The sequence below is a fragment of the Bacillus rossius genome, assembly GCF_032445375.1.
Source record: "Bacillus rossius redtenbacheri isolate Brsri chromosome 4 unlocalized genomic scaffold, Brsri_v3 Brsri_v3_scf4_2, whole genome shotgun sequence".
NCBI lineage: Eukaryota > Metazoa > Arthropoda > Insecta > Phasmatodea > Bacillidae > Bacillus > Bacillus rossius.
In genome coordinates, this window is record NW_026962011.1 from 44,680,511 (window position 1) to 44,695,438 (window position 14,928).

General features: G+C 40.3%; 1 protein-coding gene across 4 annotated transcripts in view; it reads left to right on the forward strand.

The window, feature by feature from the left end:
* LOC134542076 (dachshund homolog 1-like) overlaps positions 1–14,928 on the forward strand; it is a 544,392-nt gene that overhangs the window by 71,233 nt on the left and 458,231 nt on the right. For 3 of the 4 annotated variants that reach the window (XM_063385989.1, XM_063385986.1, XM_063385985.1), the window contains exon 2: positions 8,969–9,043. The exons of the other annotated variant lie outside the window; for it this stretch is intronic. In XM_063385989.1, coding sequence (XP_063242059.1) covers positions 9,003–9,043 — 41 coding nt within the window. In that variant the 5' untranslated portion in view covers positions 8,969–9,002. The remainder of the gene's footprint in view (positions 1–8,968; positions 9,044–14,928) is intronic. 4 annotated transcript variants of the gene reach the window in all.

A 14,928-nucleotide genomic window follows, 5' to 3' on the forward strand; every position in this document is an offset into this window, starting at 1 on the left:
TGTATGAAATCTAAGTGATATCTTATAATAAACTGATATCAGTCTGTGTTTTGTACTTTTTTGTGTAGGTATCTGTTATGTACGTGGGTACGTACTTTGGATGTGTTGTTTATGTTAAATAAATAATAAAACATAATTAATAACCATATAATCAATAAAACACGCTGATTTGTAATTTGATTTTTTCTTTATTAACATTGAAGGAAAAAATAGTCATTGCCTGGGTTTTTTCAACTGGGTTTTATTGAAAACCCCTATCAAAAACCTGCGGGTCAGTAACATGGCTGCAAACCCATAAATATAGGCATATATATATATGTATGTAAGATGTTAGAAACATATCAATGCTGTCTACTGTAAGCCACTGTTAGAAATTTCAGTAAATTGACGTAATTTTCAACGAAACATTGAACTAAAATGAACGAAGAGATTTTCATAATTTCCAAATTAATAAACTTCGTAGAAACGATACCATTTTTCAACTTCCCCCTTGTAAAATTTGTTCTAAAGACAGGTAAACGTACAATTGGACAAAGTAAATGTTTATGTTGTAGACTTAGCCAGTTTTTGAATGTTCTGCTAATAGACCAAGAATATTCTTTAGATTCATGTTCAATGTAGGCAAGCTAACTCTTGTGGGCGTAAATTTTACGAAGATCCTTGGATAATTTGTAACCAGCGCTCTTCGTAACTTGAAAGTAAAAAATGTTTAACAATGAGAGAGTGTAAACTCTGTTACTGAACTAACGATTTTAGTGAATAAATATAATTTTTTTTTCTTTCGATAACGTTATTACAAGCACCTACCAAGTGTCTAAGGAGAAATTAATTGTACTTTTCTTTTTTCCTTCCCAACGTTGAGTGACAAGTTATTTAATCCTCCAGCAAACGCGGCGATTGTTTTGCGTGCGTTTGCTGCCGTATCAGGAGTGTTTGTGGCGCGATAAGGCGTTGTTTCTCGAACGCAAAGACTCGTGTCGACACGCTGAGACAATAATGTTCGCGATGTTTTCGCCGTCAGCCGCGCTCGGGAGAAATACAGCCGCAGTGTCAACACCGGTCTTCTCATTGTCACAGAAACCACGGAGATTAGAGCTAACCTTTCCAAGAGTCTGATTCGTTCTTTTGTAAATGTGTGTGTTTTTTTGCGATGGGTTTACAAACCTTGAGGAGTCTCAAACATTGACTCGAGATAAGATTTGCCACAAACGCACGTTACTTATTCACTATAAGGATATCTATCAACATTTGATTTTCAGACACATGGAAAAAAAAATTCTTTTCGTCTGTAGATTAAACCTTATTTAATGCTTCATAATTGTATGATAAGCTACTAGAAAACTCTTGAAATTAGAGATTAAAACATAATGTAGCAAATCTGTACAGCAATGTTTTCCGCTGACGTAATCTAGAACGCCAGACACGGTACCTATAATCATTATAAATATATTTTAATAACATTTTAGGCTTATTATTGATGTGAAAGTCATTTAGAGTTAATTAATATATTAAAATAAAACAGTTAAAGTATGGAAGATAGATGTGTATTGAAGTTCTGATTTAAATTTTAATTTGCGACATTAAAGTTCATGATATCCACATATTTTGAATTTTTTCTGAGATCTACAGTATGTCCATAAAAGAATATTTCAGTTTCAATTGTAAATGACAACAGTTTCATTGAGACTATTTACCACAAATCATATATAAAATTGAAGGTAAACTAACCTAATCTTTCTTACAAGTGTTCAATATGTGCACCTTTATTTGCACGGCAAACATTCAACCTAAAGTCCAATTCTTCCCACACTTTGGTTAACACGTCCGGAGTAATGGAAGCAATAGCCTCTTCAATTCTGTGTCTCAACATGGCAAATCTTTAAGTAGCGACGGAACGTAGACACGATCTTTTATAAAGCACCAAAGGAAAAAAAAATCGCATGGCGTTATGTCAGGTGAACGTGGAGGCCAGCGGAAAAGAGCTCTGTTGTCTCGACCATTACGACCAATCCAACAGTCAGAGAATTTGACGTACAGCCACTCTGGTACAAAGAGATTCTATTGGGAAGGGAATCCATCCTGTCGCCAAATAAAGTTTACAGGTTCACCCTCTACTAATCGCTATTTTTCGAAGGTGGTGCTACTTTTTGAGTTACTCCTAAAATTTGTAACTTAGATATTCTTTTATAGACATACCTATGTATAGTGCCAGCTTTCTGTTCGACATTTTTGCTGATTTTTAAAATACACGTTGTTAAGTTAAACACATAGTAAAATACATTGACATTAAAATCTTGCCGAAGGCTAATGTAACAGTTTTTTCTCTCCTGGTGGCTTGACATGAAAGTTGGTTTGGCGATCGATCGTCCGTGTTCGTGCGTGTGCCACACAACTGTCAGATAACACTGCCCTCTGCGCTGCATGACCGCCCGTTCCTAGAGGGGGGGGGGGGAGGGGGGGAGCTCGTCAATACTAAAGTAAACGGTGGCCGGTTGGAGTTAAGCCCCAATTTACAACCAGATTAATGGCGGGCCGTGACGCGAACGCGCTTCCAGCAGCGTTTTGCGCACCATAGGTTACACGGTACATTACACGATTTCTTGAACACACACGGAGTACAAGCTCCTTAATTCTCAACTATCTGGGATCACGACCTGTGCCGGGATAATCGAACGTCAGTATAGTTTTAACATCAGGAAAACCAAAGATAAAATGACTATCTAGCGCAACGATGTTTAAAACAAGTTGTAATAAGCTGTACTACACTGTAAGCTGGTAGTCTGAAAACAAAAAAAAGTGTTTGCTGAATATTTTGCGTCTTTCGTTTTTGCGTAGTTTATGAACTAGGCCTGAGATCCGTTCTATAATGATACAGCAACAAGAGACGTATCTCACGGGGACAGAGTTTCTACAACAGCTCCCAGACTGAGACGGACCCGTACGGATCAGCTCGGCGATGTTGAGCTCTTCCGTTTACTTTGCTTCGCGCGACCAATATGATCCGAGTACTAGGCTGCGGTGGTAGTCATGTTCTAAATACGTTAAAACTGGTTTCGAGTACAGGAATATTTAGTGTTATAGTATTTATTTGCCGTTTATTTATATGTTAATTATATTTTATATATATATTTTAATTGTAAATTCTGCCAGTCCTATGATCTAGAATTGAAATGAAACTAAATGTTTCGTAACCTTGAAATACAATCTCATCGGTTGCCATTTTTTTTCTTTGTTTTCCGTGCATTGTGGAAGAAGCAGGCGTGAAAGTGCAATGTTCCTGGAGATACGTCTCCGTTTACGTGATCCGTCTCCGTGTCCGTGCCATTGTAGCGCGGACCCAAAGGGCAAGAGAGAGAGATGGGAAGGTATCGAGAGGGATCGGCGCATATCCCCAGGGCACAGTGGCGTGCCAGTCCAGTTACCGTCCGTCCGTCCGAGCGAGAGAGAGAGAGAGAGAGAGAGAGAGAGAGAGAGAGAGAGAGGCTCGTGCGCTATTGGGCCCCGCCAGTCACCCGTCAATCACACCCCCCCACCCCTTGCTGGATCGCCACAGGGCCAGAAGGGATTGCGACGGATGGCGTGACGCCATGTCCCGAGACCCTTGAGGGCGTTCTGGGCCTTATACCCGTCTTTCGAATTTGCCACGAAACCTCCACACACACCACATCTGGCCAGGCAATGTGGTGTCTGTGCCATAGAGATATTAGTCTGTGGGGCGGATATCTGTTCTATAGTTAAAGTTTTCCTTGATTACCCTGCGGTTGAACAGTACCGTACGTGCGCAATTGACTACTGGGGCAATCATCTTTTTTGAATGAAGGGATCAGAAAGATCTCCATCCTGTGAAGAAAATGCAATTCTGTTGAAGGAAACTATGAAGGAAAAATAACGCATTTCATTTGTATTTTGTTAAATCACCAAAAAAATAGTATGAAATTTTTTTTTCTTGTTTATGTTTGGAAGACCCTCGTAACTATCGTGGCCTCCTGTTGTCTTTGCGGCGACCCTAATTGCTGCGTGCCCAAGAGGTAAACGCTCTTGAGACCTCCTTCCCGTCGGGCCGACCGAGCAGGCTGTTGACACGACTCTCAAGCAGGGGACCATGTAAACGAGAAGCCTCTCCAGAAGTCGGCCATCCGTCACGTCGCGTCACCGCCCGTCAGCTCTGAATAATTCTCAAGGAGTTCTGAAGTAGTTCCCGGTCCCAAAACATCCGCGCGCCACTTCGAGAGGCGAAGAGAGAGGGAAAAAATACTTCTTCCCAGTTTCGTCCCGGAAGGAAAGAGGATGTGGGGCAGAGAGGGAGAGAGAGAGAGAGAGAGAGAGAGAGAGAGAGAGAGAGAGAGAGAGAGAGAGAGAGAGAGAGAGAGAGAGAGAGGCTACTACGATAGTCAAACGTGCAAATGTTTGTGTTTCTTCCAACTCCCACTTGACTCGACACTTCGCGCGCGACCCCACGAGGATTTTCTTCCCGACTGACACTTTGAACGGTCTGGTTGTTTGTCTGTCTGTACCGAGGCGAGATCTCCCTGCCGGTGTCTAAGCCTCGCGAGCTTCATTTGTCCGTGTCTGGTCGCATTACACGTGAAAAAAAAAAATACTTTGGTTGAAATAAAATGAAATTAAACTATACAGCAGTACAGGTTTATTCAGAACTGAATAAGTAAGTCTAGTCCAGCTTCCGTCTACAGGTTTTGATAACAGAACAATGATGTAAGTCATGAGCATGAGAACAGTGAAGTTTATTTAGATTACCATTCATGTATACTTCCGAGATTTTTTTATACATTAAAACCCCAAGGAGAAATAGTAATAACAATTAATAAAATTAAAATAATACGATAAAAAGTGAAAAAGATATGGAAAAATCTCTCTCAACATGTTTTTTTTTTAGGAGATAGATATCCAAATCCGTTAATGACTCATATGCAGACAGTATTAACATATTGGTTTTATAAAATGTTTCTTAGCTGCATGTTTTTATATTTAGATAAAAATTATTATGCCCCTCACATTGTTGATTCACAGTACACTGAAGAGAACAAACAAAATTCGGGTTTAAAAAAATGCGAAAAAGAAAATACCATGGAGGTATTGGTATACGGGGTGGGTGTCTGTTTTGAAGTTGAAGTCAACTGTTTATTAAAACCAATCACAGCTGCATAATCGCCAATATTCTAGAAATTTGCTTAATAGCGTGAAAAGAAAAATCCCATCTTGTAGTGAGTGTTTTTAATCAAACATGATAAAAAACCATCTGCAAAATAACAAAAAATAAAATTTGGATTTAAGTATTGGCACGACAAACATTGCACGCACCAAATCCATTACGGTCTTATATTCATGCAAAATACAATATGATCAAAAAATATGTCAACTAAAGTTATTCCTCTTAGTGTAGGCTGGAAGCACGGAGAAAGGAATATTGACAAGAGTCGTCATGCTGTGAAGTGGTTGAAGTCACTTTGTAACCATGCCATCACTATATTGTTCCCCCACAAAACATAGCGGAAACGACGATTAATAAAGTCAGATGGTGGTTATTAGATATGTATTAGAATCTCCGCTGTTAAAATCAATCACTTTTATTTTAAAAAATAAGGTCCTTCAAAACTGTTTTGACAATGCGAAAACTACACTTCAGCCAATGTTTTGGCTTCACACACTTTGGAAGTATATTTCAAGCAGGGCTTTCACACTTCGCAGCCAAGCATACCTGAGAAGAGAGGTTTGGCGGTGAAAACTTGTTCAAAGGGGTGCATCGCTTGAAAGGGTGCCGTATGCGGCCCGCCCTTAACGCCGGGGCGGACCGAGAAGGGGCGGCGAAGGGCGGGCCGATGAAGAATTTACCGATCTTCAGGGGATTCCTCCAGTTTTTTTTTTCTCCCCAATTCGTGGCCGCGGGAGGGCTTCGTCTCCGCTCGAAGATCCCTCCGCCTATTACGAGAGGGAAGGAAAAAGGGGTCCAGGGACCAATTTCTTTAATGTCTCGCACCGCAAATCACTATGATATCGGCGAGAGCCGTTTAGCGGGGCCTGTGTTTTTTAAACGCGGGCGTGTGTTCTTCTCGGATGCCCCGGGCGCCTGTTGCCGAGGGGGGGGGGGGGGGGGGGGGAGGGGGGTTGGTTTTTGGCCCGCAGGCGATCAGGGCTGCATAGTGTTCGTGCCGAGATGCGGTGAGTCCTCCTCCCCCCCTCTTACCAACTGAGTGGAGGCTTAAGAAAAAGTATTAAAATCCAAAATATAAACTGTTCCGTTTCCTTTTCTCAAGCAAAATCATTACTTAAATTTCTATATGCAAACGTTGGACTTCTAAAAATCTACTGTTCCCCGAGATTTTAGTGTGACATTTTTCTTTTAAAACAGAAAAATAAATTTTCTAAAAAAAAAAAAGGTTTTTAATTGTTACCTATACTAGACCCGCTCCACAACAAAATCCAGGGTTGATTCCTTATGGTTCTTCGACTGCATCTTACTAGTGAAACTCGGGTGGTTTGGAACCACAGACATGGATAGAGTTTTGGCAATGGGTGGTACTACTCCAAGGACCGAGATGCAAAACACTTGATTCATTAACTGGGAATATATATTCGCTTCCCACAGTTTTTATTTTTTCGGCACGAATCCTTGATGTTGATTAGTCAATGTATGTGCCAAAGTGTTTTGTAGGCTCGGCATATTTCGGTCCATGCACAGCCTCCCCCACGCTCTACACATGTGTTCACTCTACGTTGGTTGTGGACGTCAAGGAAGGAAATTAGTGCCAACAGTCAGACCCGAACCACCTCGTGATCACGCCTATGTTTGGAGCCCACTATAATCTTGGATGTCGCGTCCTCCGCGACTTCCTCTGCACCCCCGTGCGACGTAATACCACAAATCTTCACTCTTTCTCCGGAAACACATTTCACGTCGTGACTACAGTGCAATGCTAGAGACACCGTCTGACAAAACCACCCGAGTAACCGTCGGTTCGTCGCTGGGAGGCACCTATGGACAAGGTACTGAAATGGCCGTTGCAGACGTCATGGCTGCTGGGTGCGAAGGGTAGGCCCGAGAAGTTCATGATGGTTGCCGAGAAGGCCTTGAGAAGGGGGGAGAGTGATTTCGGATGCTAATGGAGACTTGACGTGCCTTTGATTTCTCATCCCTCTCCTCAGCCACTTAACCAGCCGCCTCTTGCATTCCTGCCCGTTTCTTTTTATCCTCGTTTCTATTTCGGATTCCTTTTTTCCGTCGCATCTCGCAATGGAGGTTTGGACGATCCATACGCTATCATTTGTGGATGCCTATAGAGGCCTCATCGGCCGTGTGGCTGTCCCAGGCGGAAACCGTCGAAATACCTGAGGACGCCTGTTGTCGTCTCGTGTTCGGTCACGCGACTGGGATTCCACAGTCTGTTTTTTTTTTTTTTTTTTTAGCTCGCGGAATAAATCGCATCCACCTGCACCAGGCATGTTTTCCCTCCACCAAAAGCTGCTAATCTAGTTTTTCGTGTACCACCCCTCTTACACATTTTCTCACTTGTGTGGTTGACCACACGGATGCAAACCTAATAGCTGAGGATACAAACTTTACTACCATTTAAAATATTGCCGAAAGAAATATCACAAGGAATAGGTAATAAGAATGACTAGATTCGCATGTGTAACGACTACACACTTAACATTCTACTGTAATTGCTTACCACCATAAATAAAGCAAATACATCAACCAGCACCAGAAACACATTGGTCTTGATACAAACAAGCGAAGGCCGAATATTAATACTATGTTAAATTATTATTTTAGTGTTGGCTAGTAATATTTATTTTGCATCTATGGCAACACTACTACTGTAGTAATATCAAGAATAATAACTGGACATAAACGAAGCTCTGGAGTCGATGTTGGGCAGTGTGGTTAATGGGCGATGCGTTAAAAACACAGTACTTGTACTTGCGTTAGTAAACCATGCAGTCACATCACCAATTGAATTACCTCTTTGGCTGAACGTTCAAAGGATGGATGTCAGTTTGACCACTTGGTTGCTGCCAACATCACAGTAAAAAATATTTAAAAGCTAGGATATTTTTATTGATAAATAGTTTCTGACAGTAGTGCCAATTTTAGAACCTAGGTGATTATTTCTACTGTTACTGGGAAACTAACATTTTGTGTGTATTACATTGGATGGAGGGATCGAAAATGCTTTCTCTGGAAGAATTTTTTGTGGACTTCCATCTTTTGGCATCCAGAGGTCCTGGTCTGGTCAGGCGTGTTGAGATTGTGTCCAAGTGGTGAGGCGAATAGTGATGGTTTGCGGCCAAACTTTGGCATGAGACGAGCACAATGGGCTGCAGGTGGTTTGGAGCCCACTTTGTCATTTTAAAAGTGCGCTAGAAGTCAGTGGGAGTCCCGCTTGACCTTACACGACTACAAGTCCACTCTACACACCTTGATCTTTCCGGCTGGGGAGTACAGATCTTTCACTCCTTACGAGATATCATTATAAAAAGCTGTGCCTGTAATATTCAAAGTCTGCATTTTCATTGAAACAGTATGCAGGAGGGTCATTTAAGTTTCAGATTTCATAGTTTATGACTCCTTTTTACTATGCTATGCTTTGGAAAATTTAAATTTACACATCGTGATTATTCATCGAAGCCTGGATACATGCTTTTTTACTTCCTTTCGTGTATATTCAGGAACTGATGGTTGCCTCAAAATTCGCTTTCGTTTCGCGCATTTTTTACAGGCTGCGGACAGTAAATTCTATGGCTCCCACTAACTTTTAAGCATTTTTTTTTTCAATACGCAAATGTGCGATGTAAAACCCTGTTTTTTTTTGGCAATAGCAAATTGTAAACAAGTGATACAAACCAAATTAAAATAACCCATAACTACTTTTTTTAAAAAAAAAATTAACTTCCATGCTTTGTGCGGCCAGCTACAGAATTGTGACACCATTTTTCGACATTTTTGTAGTTCCACGCTGTGGACGACCGGTGTCAGGCGACCCATGTGTTCGGTTCCCAGCCGCTGGGACCCAGGACTTATCAGGTTAGACTAGTCTGTAGTTAGATGGGGTAGATTAAAAATTATTTCATGGACATAACACTGCACACTGGTTCACGCTGGTTGTCATGAAAAGAAGGGGAAAAAAGACCAACTCTCAGGGACTGACAAACAAAGATGAATTCACATGCACACAGAGCACAAGCCAATATCAGCTGATGTACTACCCTGATATTTGACAATTATTGTTACATTCCAGGATAACACAGCTAATTCCGTGGAAAGAATTAGGTTAAAAAAAATACAGCACAGACAAACACAGTGTGCCAACAGTCACAAAAAAGAAAAGTAAATACAGATGAAAAAAATGTTTGCACAACACAGCGATGCATTGACTAACCCAACGACGAAACTAAACATATAAAAAAAATAGTTGTAACGTTTCGGTAACCGACATCTTTGTCCCGTCATCAGACACAAACAGATAGGGTAGGTTAGTTGTTTACCCGCAACAATTGGCGGTCATCATTATTCCTTGCAGGAATTTGGTATCGTGTAAGTTGGCACAGAGACGATTCATTTTCCTCCAAAAATGTTTTTTTTACTTTCCTTATTTCATGAAAATTGTTTATGACGACTTTTCAGAATAATTACATAAACAGAAAATCAACAAGGTTTATCATTATGGGTGATAGAAATTCCTCGCTGAAATAAATAGGGGTGATAGGAATTCCTCGCTGAACCACCCAGCTGATACATGTAAAAAGAATAAAATAGCACTTTGTGCATTTATCCGAAAATAACTAATTTTATATCCCTACATCTTATTATGGGCCTACTGAAAGTACCTATACAACAGTGGTCCAATTCATTGGGAAAAGAATTAGCTGAAAACGTTTTGTTCGTTTATGATTTATTATTTTGCTTCTGTTACACAGAAAATTTGACAACGTGAAAACACTACGTTGACATGCTACTAAAACTTTATACACGAGTTAGCTAAGTGCACGATAGTAAAGCAATAAGATGTTTCCTCCTTCTAACTCATAAAAGAAATAATTAAATTGTCTCCAGCACCGATTAAACTACTGCTATTTTACATCTGCAATAGGTTGCATGCAACTGTATTCTAACGGCCAAATAGGAATAAGTATAAAGAGTTATGTGAGTTTAATGTTGAAAATAATTTAAACATATGCCCTAGTTCATTCGAAGGTAATTTTTGAGCCTCAATGTTGTTCGTGTTTTAGAAGCCATAAACTTAGTTACGTCTCGGGTTAAGATATTCCATGGCGTTCCATTTGGTTTATAAATTTTTACAACTTAGCGTGATGGCAGGATCGAGTTTGTCCTTAGAACTGCTAACGAAGGAACATAGTTCAAAGTGGCATCCAGACGACTACCAGGGTTGAATTTCAGTGTTTCCGTAACTCTATGAGGGCTGTTAATAACTAATATTTCGAGGGGTTAGAGAATTAATATCTGGAAATTTTCTTCCGCCATCCCTTTCTTCCCCCTTCCCCGGCCCCGAAGAAGGGGTGGCAACCGGGGGGTAGGGGAGTGGCACGCCGAAGAGATGGGGGTTAGCGGTACTATTGCCTGTTAATTAGTGAAGAGACAGCCGGAAAGAAACAGGAGCTGGCAACACAGCAGGAACAAACTTCTCTCCCTTGCTCTTTGCAGTTTATTCTCCACGCCCCCCCCCCCCTTCCCCTTTGCTTCAGATCCTCTACCACTCCGAACTCTCTCTCTCCCCGACACGAAATTTTCGTTTTCGAAAACCCCTTGCGGCGAAGTTTCGCGGGCCCCGGAATAACCTACGTTACACGTCTTCGACGCAGTGCTGGTGTTTTGATAAACCACCTCCCCCCTCCCTTCCTAAACCATATTTTCCACCCTCCACTGCACGGCTCTCCGAAGTTCGCCGCCCAAGAATTCCTGAAGGGTACGGGTGTCCGCAGAATGGAAACGCGCCCGTTTCGATATGTGAAACTGAAAACAGGATCGCCCATTGTTTTCCCAACTTTCGCGCGTACTGCCTTCCATCCCTTCCAATCCTTCATCGCCCCCACACCTTCCCCCAACTTCTCCCTTTCCTTCCCTGTCGCAGAAATTTTCCCGATTCTCTCGCATCCTTCGCGCGGCCGAGAACTTCCGAAGACACACACGCCGACGAAAGTCTTCTTCTTCGACTGTTCTGGTTCCTGGGGCGAAATATACCCCGAGCTCTTATTGCAACAAGTTCATCGCCTATTGTTTACGTTTTTTTTGACGGATTTTTCTAAGTTTATGCTAGCATTCGTGTTAAAACCATTCGCTGCAACTTGCACTACGATGAATTCTAAATTAAAAAAGCACTTCCTTTTTGCTGTAAAACATTTACTTATTTAAAAAAAATATATATTTTTAACATTTTAATGCAACTGAAAACCTACGTATACAGTTTCGCATGCAATTTTTTTGATACCACACTGGCACTGATAACACGAAACTAAATTAAACTTGGATTGATAACATCTTAACCAAGTTTTCATCTTCAAGCAACTAGCCAGCTAAAGTCACTTGGAACTACCTCACTATGTACCGTTACGTTTGTACTGGACTTTGATTACTCCTAGAATTCTTATTGATTGCATGCAAGGAATTTGTTTTCAGACCAATGTGTTATAAACTTGTATCCATCTTTCCGCCACAATTGAAATAATAAAAATGTTTCGCAGTTAGGAAATCCGTAAAAAAATATGTGCTAGTAAAGTTATAACTATTGATTTATAGTGCATCTAATATAATTATTAAAAGTAACAAGTTAAATGGTTTTATATTTAAAGTACAGGTGGTTACAGTATGAAACTAACTAAATAACGCTTGAATGGGACGGGTCTCACAAGAATAATTATTAGTTATTCTCTATAACCTGAATAAAATTGAATTATGGGACTATAAAAGTTTTCTACATGAATTTGTTTAGAAAACTATGGCCTAATCTGCTATGATTTTATTTTCATTTCATTATATTTCAGGTAACTGGAGATAATGTTGCAAATTTGGGTCTTTTCATAATTCTTTATATAAAAAAATAAATGAATAAAAAAATTACCTTTATTTATTGCATGAAAAAAAATTCTTCGACATGACAATAATAGTTTTAAGTTTTTTTATAAAACATAAATAGTGTTTTGCACACTTTTGAGCTTATTAAATATTATCTAAAACTTCTGCCTGAAACCGTGGACATGATGATTAACAGCACACACCCACTGATGGAATCCCAGGGTTAGTTAACGGGTTCGTGGCTGGGTAGAGAGGGGCGGGTGTAAAACTAATGTGTAGGTTGCTGTATTGTCAGCCAATCGAACAGCTTACTTATACCTTTGAATATATATACTGTATAGAAGTCGCCAGCCCAGGTTAAAATTTCTAATACGGTTTTGAGGTAGTTGGTTAATTCACCGCCGCAATCGCCACCATCTATAGGGCATCGACTTGTGGTGGTCCCTAGCGGACAAGTGTCGAACTCTTCAAACACCCCTTCCCCCTTATGTTGAACGACCTTGAGCTGTAGTGAATAATTGATGGGGGGTGCGGGGAATGACAGCGGGCGACACTGCTGCGCTCTAACGTGTAAATAACAACAAAGACGATACAGGGCGTTACGGCAGCGCACTGCAGCGGTGAAGTTCCCAAGCTGCTCATCATACGCTCCTGAAAAACGTAGAGTAAATCCTATCCACTCGCGACTTCTATACAGTATATATATTCAAAGCTCATACTTTCCCTGTGCTCGCCAGTGCACAAGGGAGTTTTCCTGTTCGCCTGTGGGCTGGGCAGAGCTAAAATGTGCTAAGTCACAGCATCGGCAACTCTGAAACAGCTTCTTCGGAGCTCTGGAATAGTTCCCTCGAAACGTCCGCTCTGCGCCGCTTCTACCTGGAGACTAACTTCGAAACCTACCTGCAATTGTAGTTCCGAGCCGAAAGGTATTTCGGGTCTTCGCCACAAACTTACGAGGTGACACTTCTAAATCGGAAATTTCGTTGTGGTGTAGACATTCTAGCCCACGAGCCCAAATGTTATTAAATAAATAAAATTAAGTAAAAAACACCAAAAAGCATCAAAAGAACCCATTTATAACGAAATAAGTGTACTTTAATAGAAACTAATTTCAATGATTAAATGCATGAATTGTAGCGAAATAAATCAAAGGAAAGGACTGAAATGTGTGGAAATGTTATCTACTTGATCATATTAAGGTGAAATATCCGAAATAATCTTAAACGATACCAATACCAATACTGATACCGATACCAATACCGTAGCCTACTCTGGGCTGATGTGTGTCCAAACTGCTAGGTGCATTATTCCAACGGCGTTGTTTCCGGGAATTTCAAATGGGAAAACTTAAACAAGACTACTCATTGAAAACTAGAGTGAAACGAAAAGCAAATAGTCACATAAATCCAAATTCTATTTTTCGATGTAGTTTCGAGCTCCAGATACAGTAGTGATACTGGGTTGGTATTTCAAAGGAATACGTCAAGAAGCGTTTACGTCCGATGGACGCCATTTTGTATTCAACAGCTTTTAGGCCACAATATTATTTTATGGTCTGTACTGAAAATTTAACTCTTTAAGTCATATGAAATTTTTATAACGGAATGACTTAAGCACATAATTTCTTCTGTGAAATATTGAGGTTCGGTAATTCATTCTATTTTATTTACTTTCCGGTGTATGATTGACTTATTATAATTCTTGACAATACTGTTAACATTTTTAATACATTTAAGCATCTGAAGGTATATGATTTTAATGTGAAAACATATTCCAACAAAATTATATTTATTTATGCTTGCGTAGCAAAGATTTTCAATCTATGAGCTTAAACTTTTACTGTGTCTCATTTCAGCTATGTAATTAACTCCGAATGTTAAAAATGTTCTCACAGTATTTTATAATGTTATTTTAAGTGCCTACATGGCATTAACTGTATACTTAGAGCGTAAGATTAGGTGGATGTTTGGACCTTTATTAGTATTCTCTCATTCCTATTAAAACAAAGCCGCGATAAGATCGTAATAATACGAACTGATGACTGGAAGAATCTGCACTTAAATCACTTCGAGTGTCAGAATAAATAGCATTAGTTGTGGTAGCAGTGTTTTCAAGAACATAAGTTCCGTATGTATATATTAAAGCAACAAGTGATAAACAGTCTTCCTAAATAGAACACAAAAATATTAAGTGTTTTTTTGTTAATTACCGTCCCAAGAACAAATGGCCTTCCAAAATAATCTCACCGCAGGTTACTGTGGGAATTGAAAGAGTTCTCGTGAACGCAGAGTGGTGAAGACTTGTTAACAAGGTGAATTTGGGAAGGGGGGGGGGATGTTTGAATGGATGATCCTCTAGGGCTTCCTGTAAGTTAATTTTCCACGCTTCTTTTAATTAAAACACAGGGAATGATCCGTTGCACGCAGTGTACCCACCCTCGGAAACTACAAGCTCGTACATCTTGGCGCCTCTGTATAGGCAACACCCCCGGAAGAGTGTCCGTGTTGACCGAAATCTTATTTTGTGTATGTTGGGAACACTCGAGAATAACCACCACCCCTCCTCCTCCACAATACTCCGGAGCCTCATTATCTCAGCTCGCTAATTAGCAATTAATTACGACTCGTTAGGTCTAGCACCAGTTATCGTCCCTTGAAACTCGGCCAATTCGGGTGATTGCGGTTTCATGTCATTTTTAGATCGAGCGAAGCGACGTCTTCCAAATAAACTTGAGCGAATTGACACTACGTTTGTATGTATGTATGTATGTGAATTTGTCCGACGATAACTTTCGAACCGTTGCGTTGATCGGATCTACATAAAATTTGTATATGAGCTAAATAGGTCGAGGGATTGTTAATATATTGGGATAAATTAAA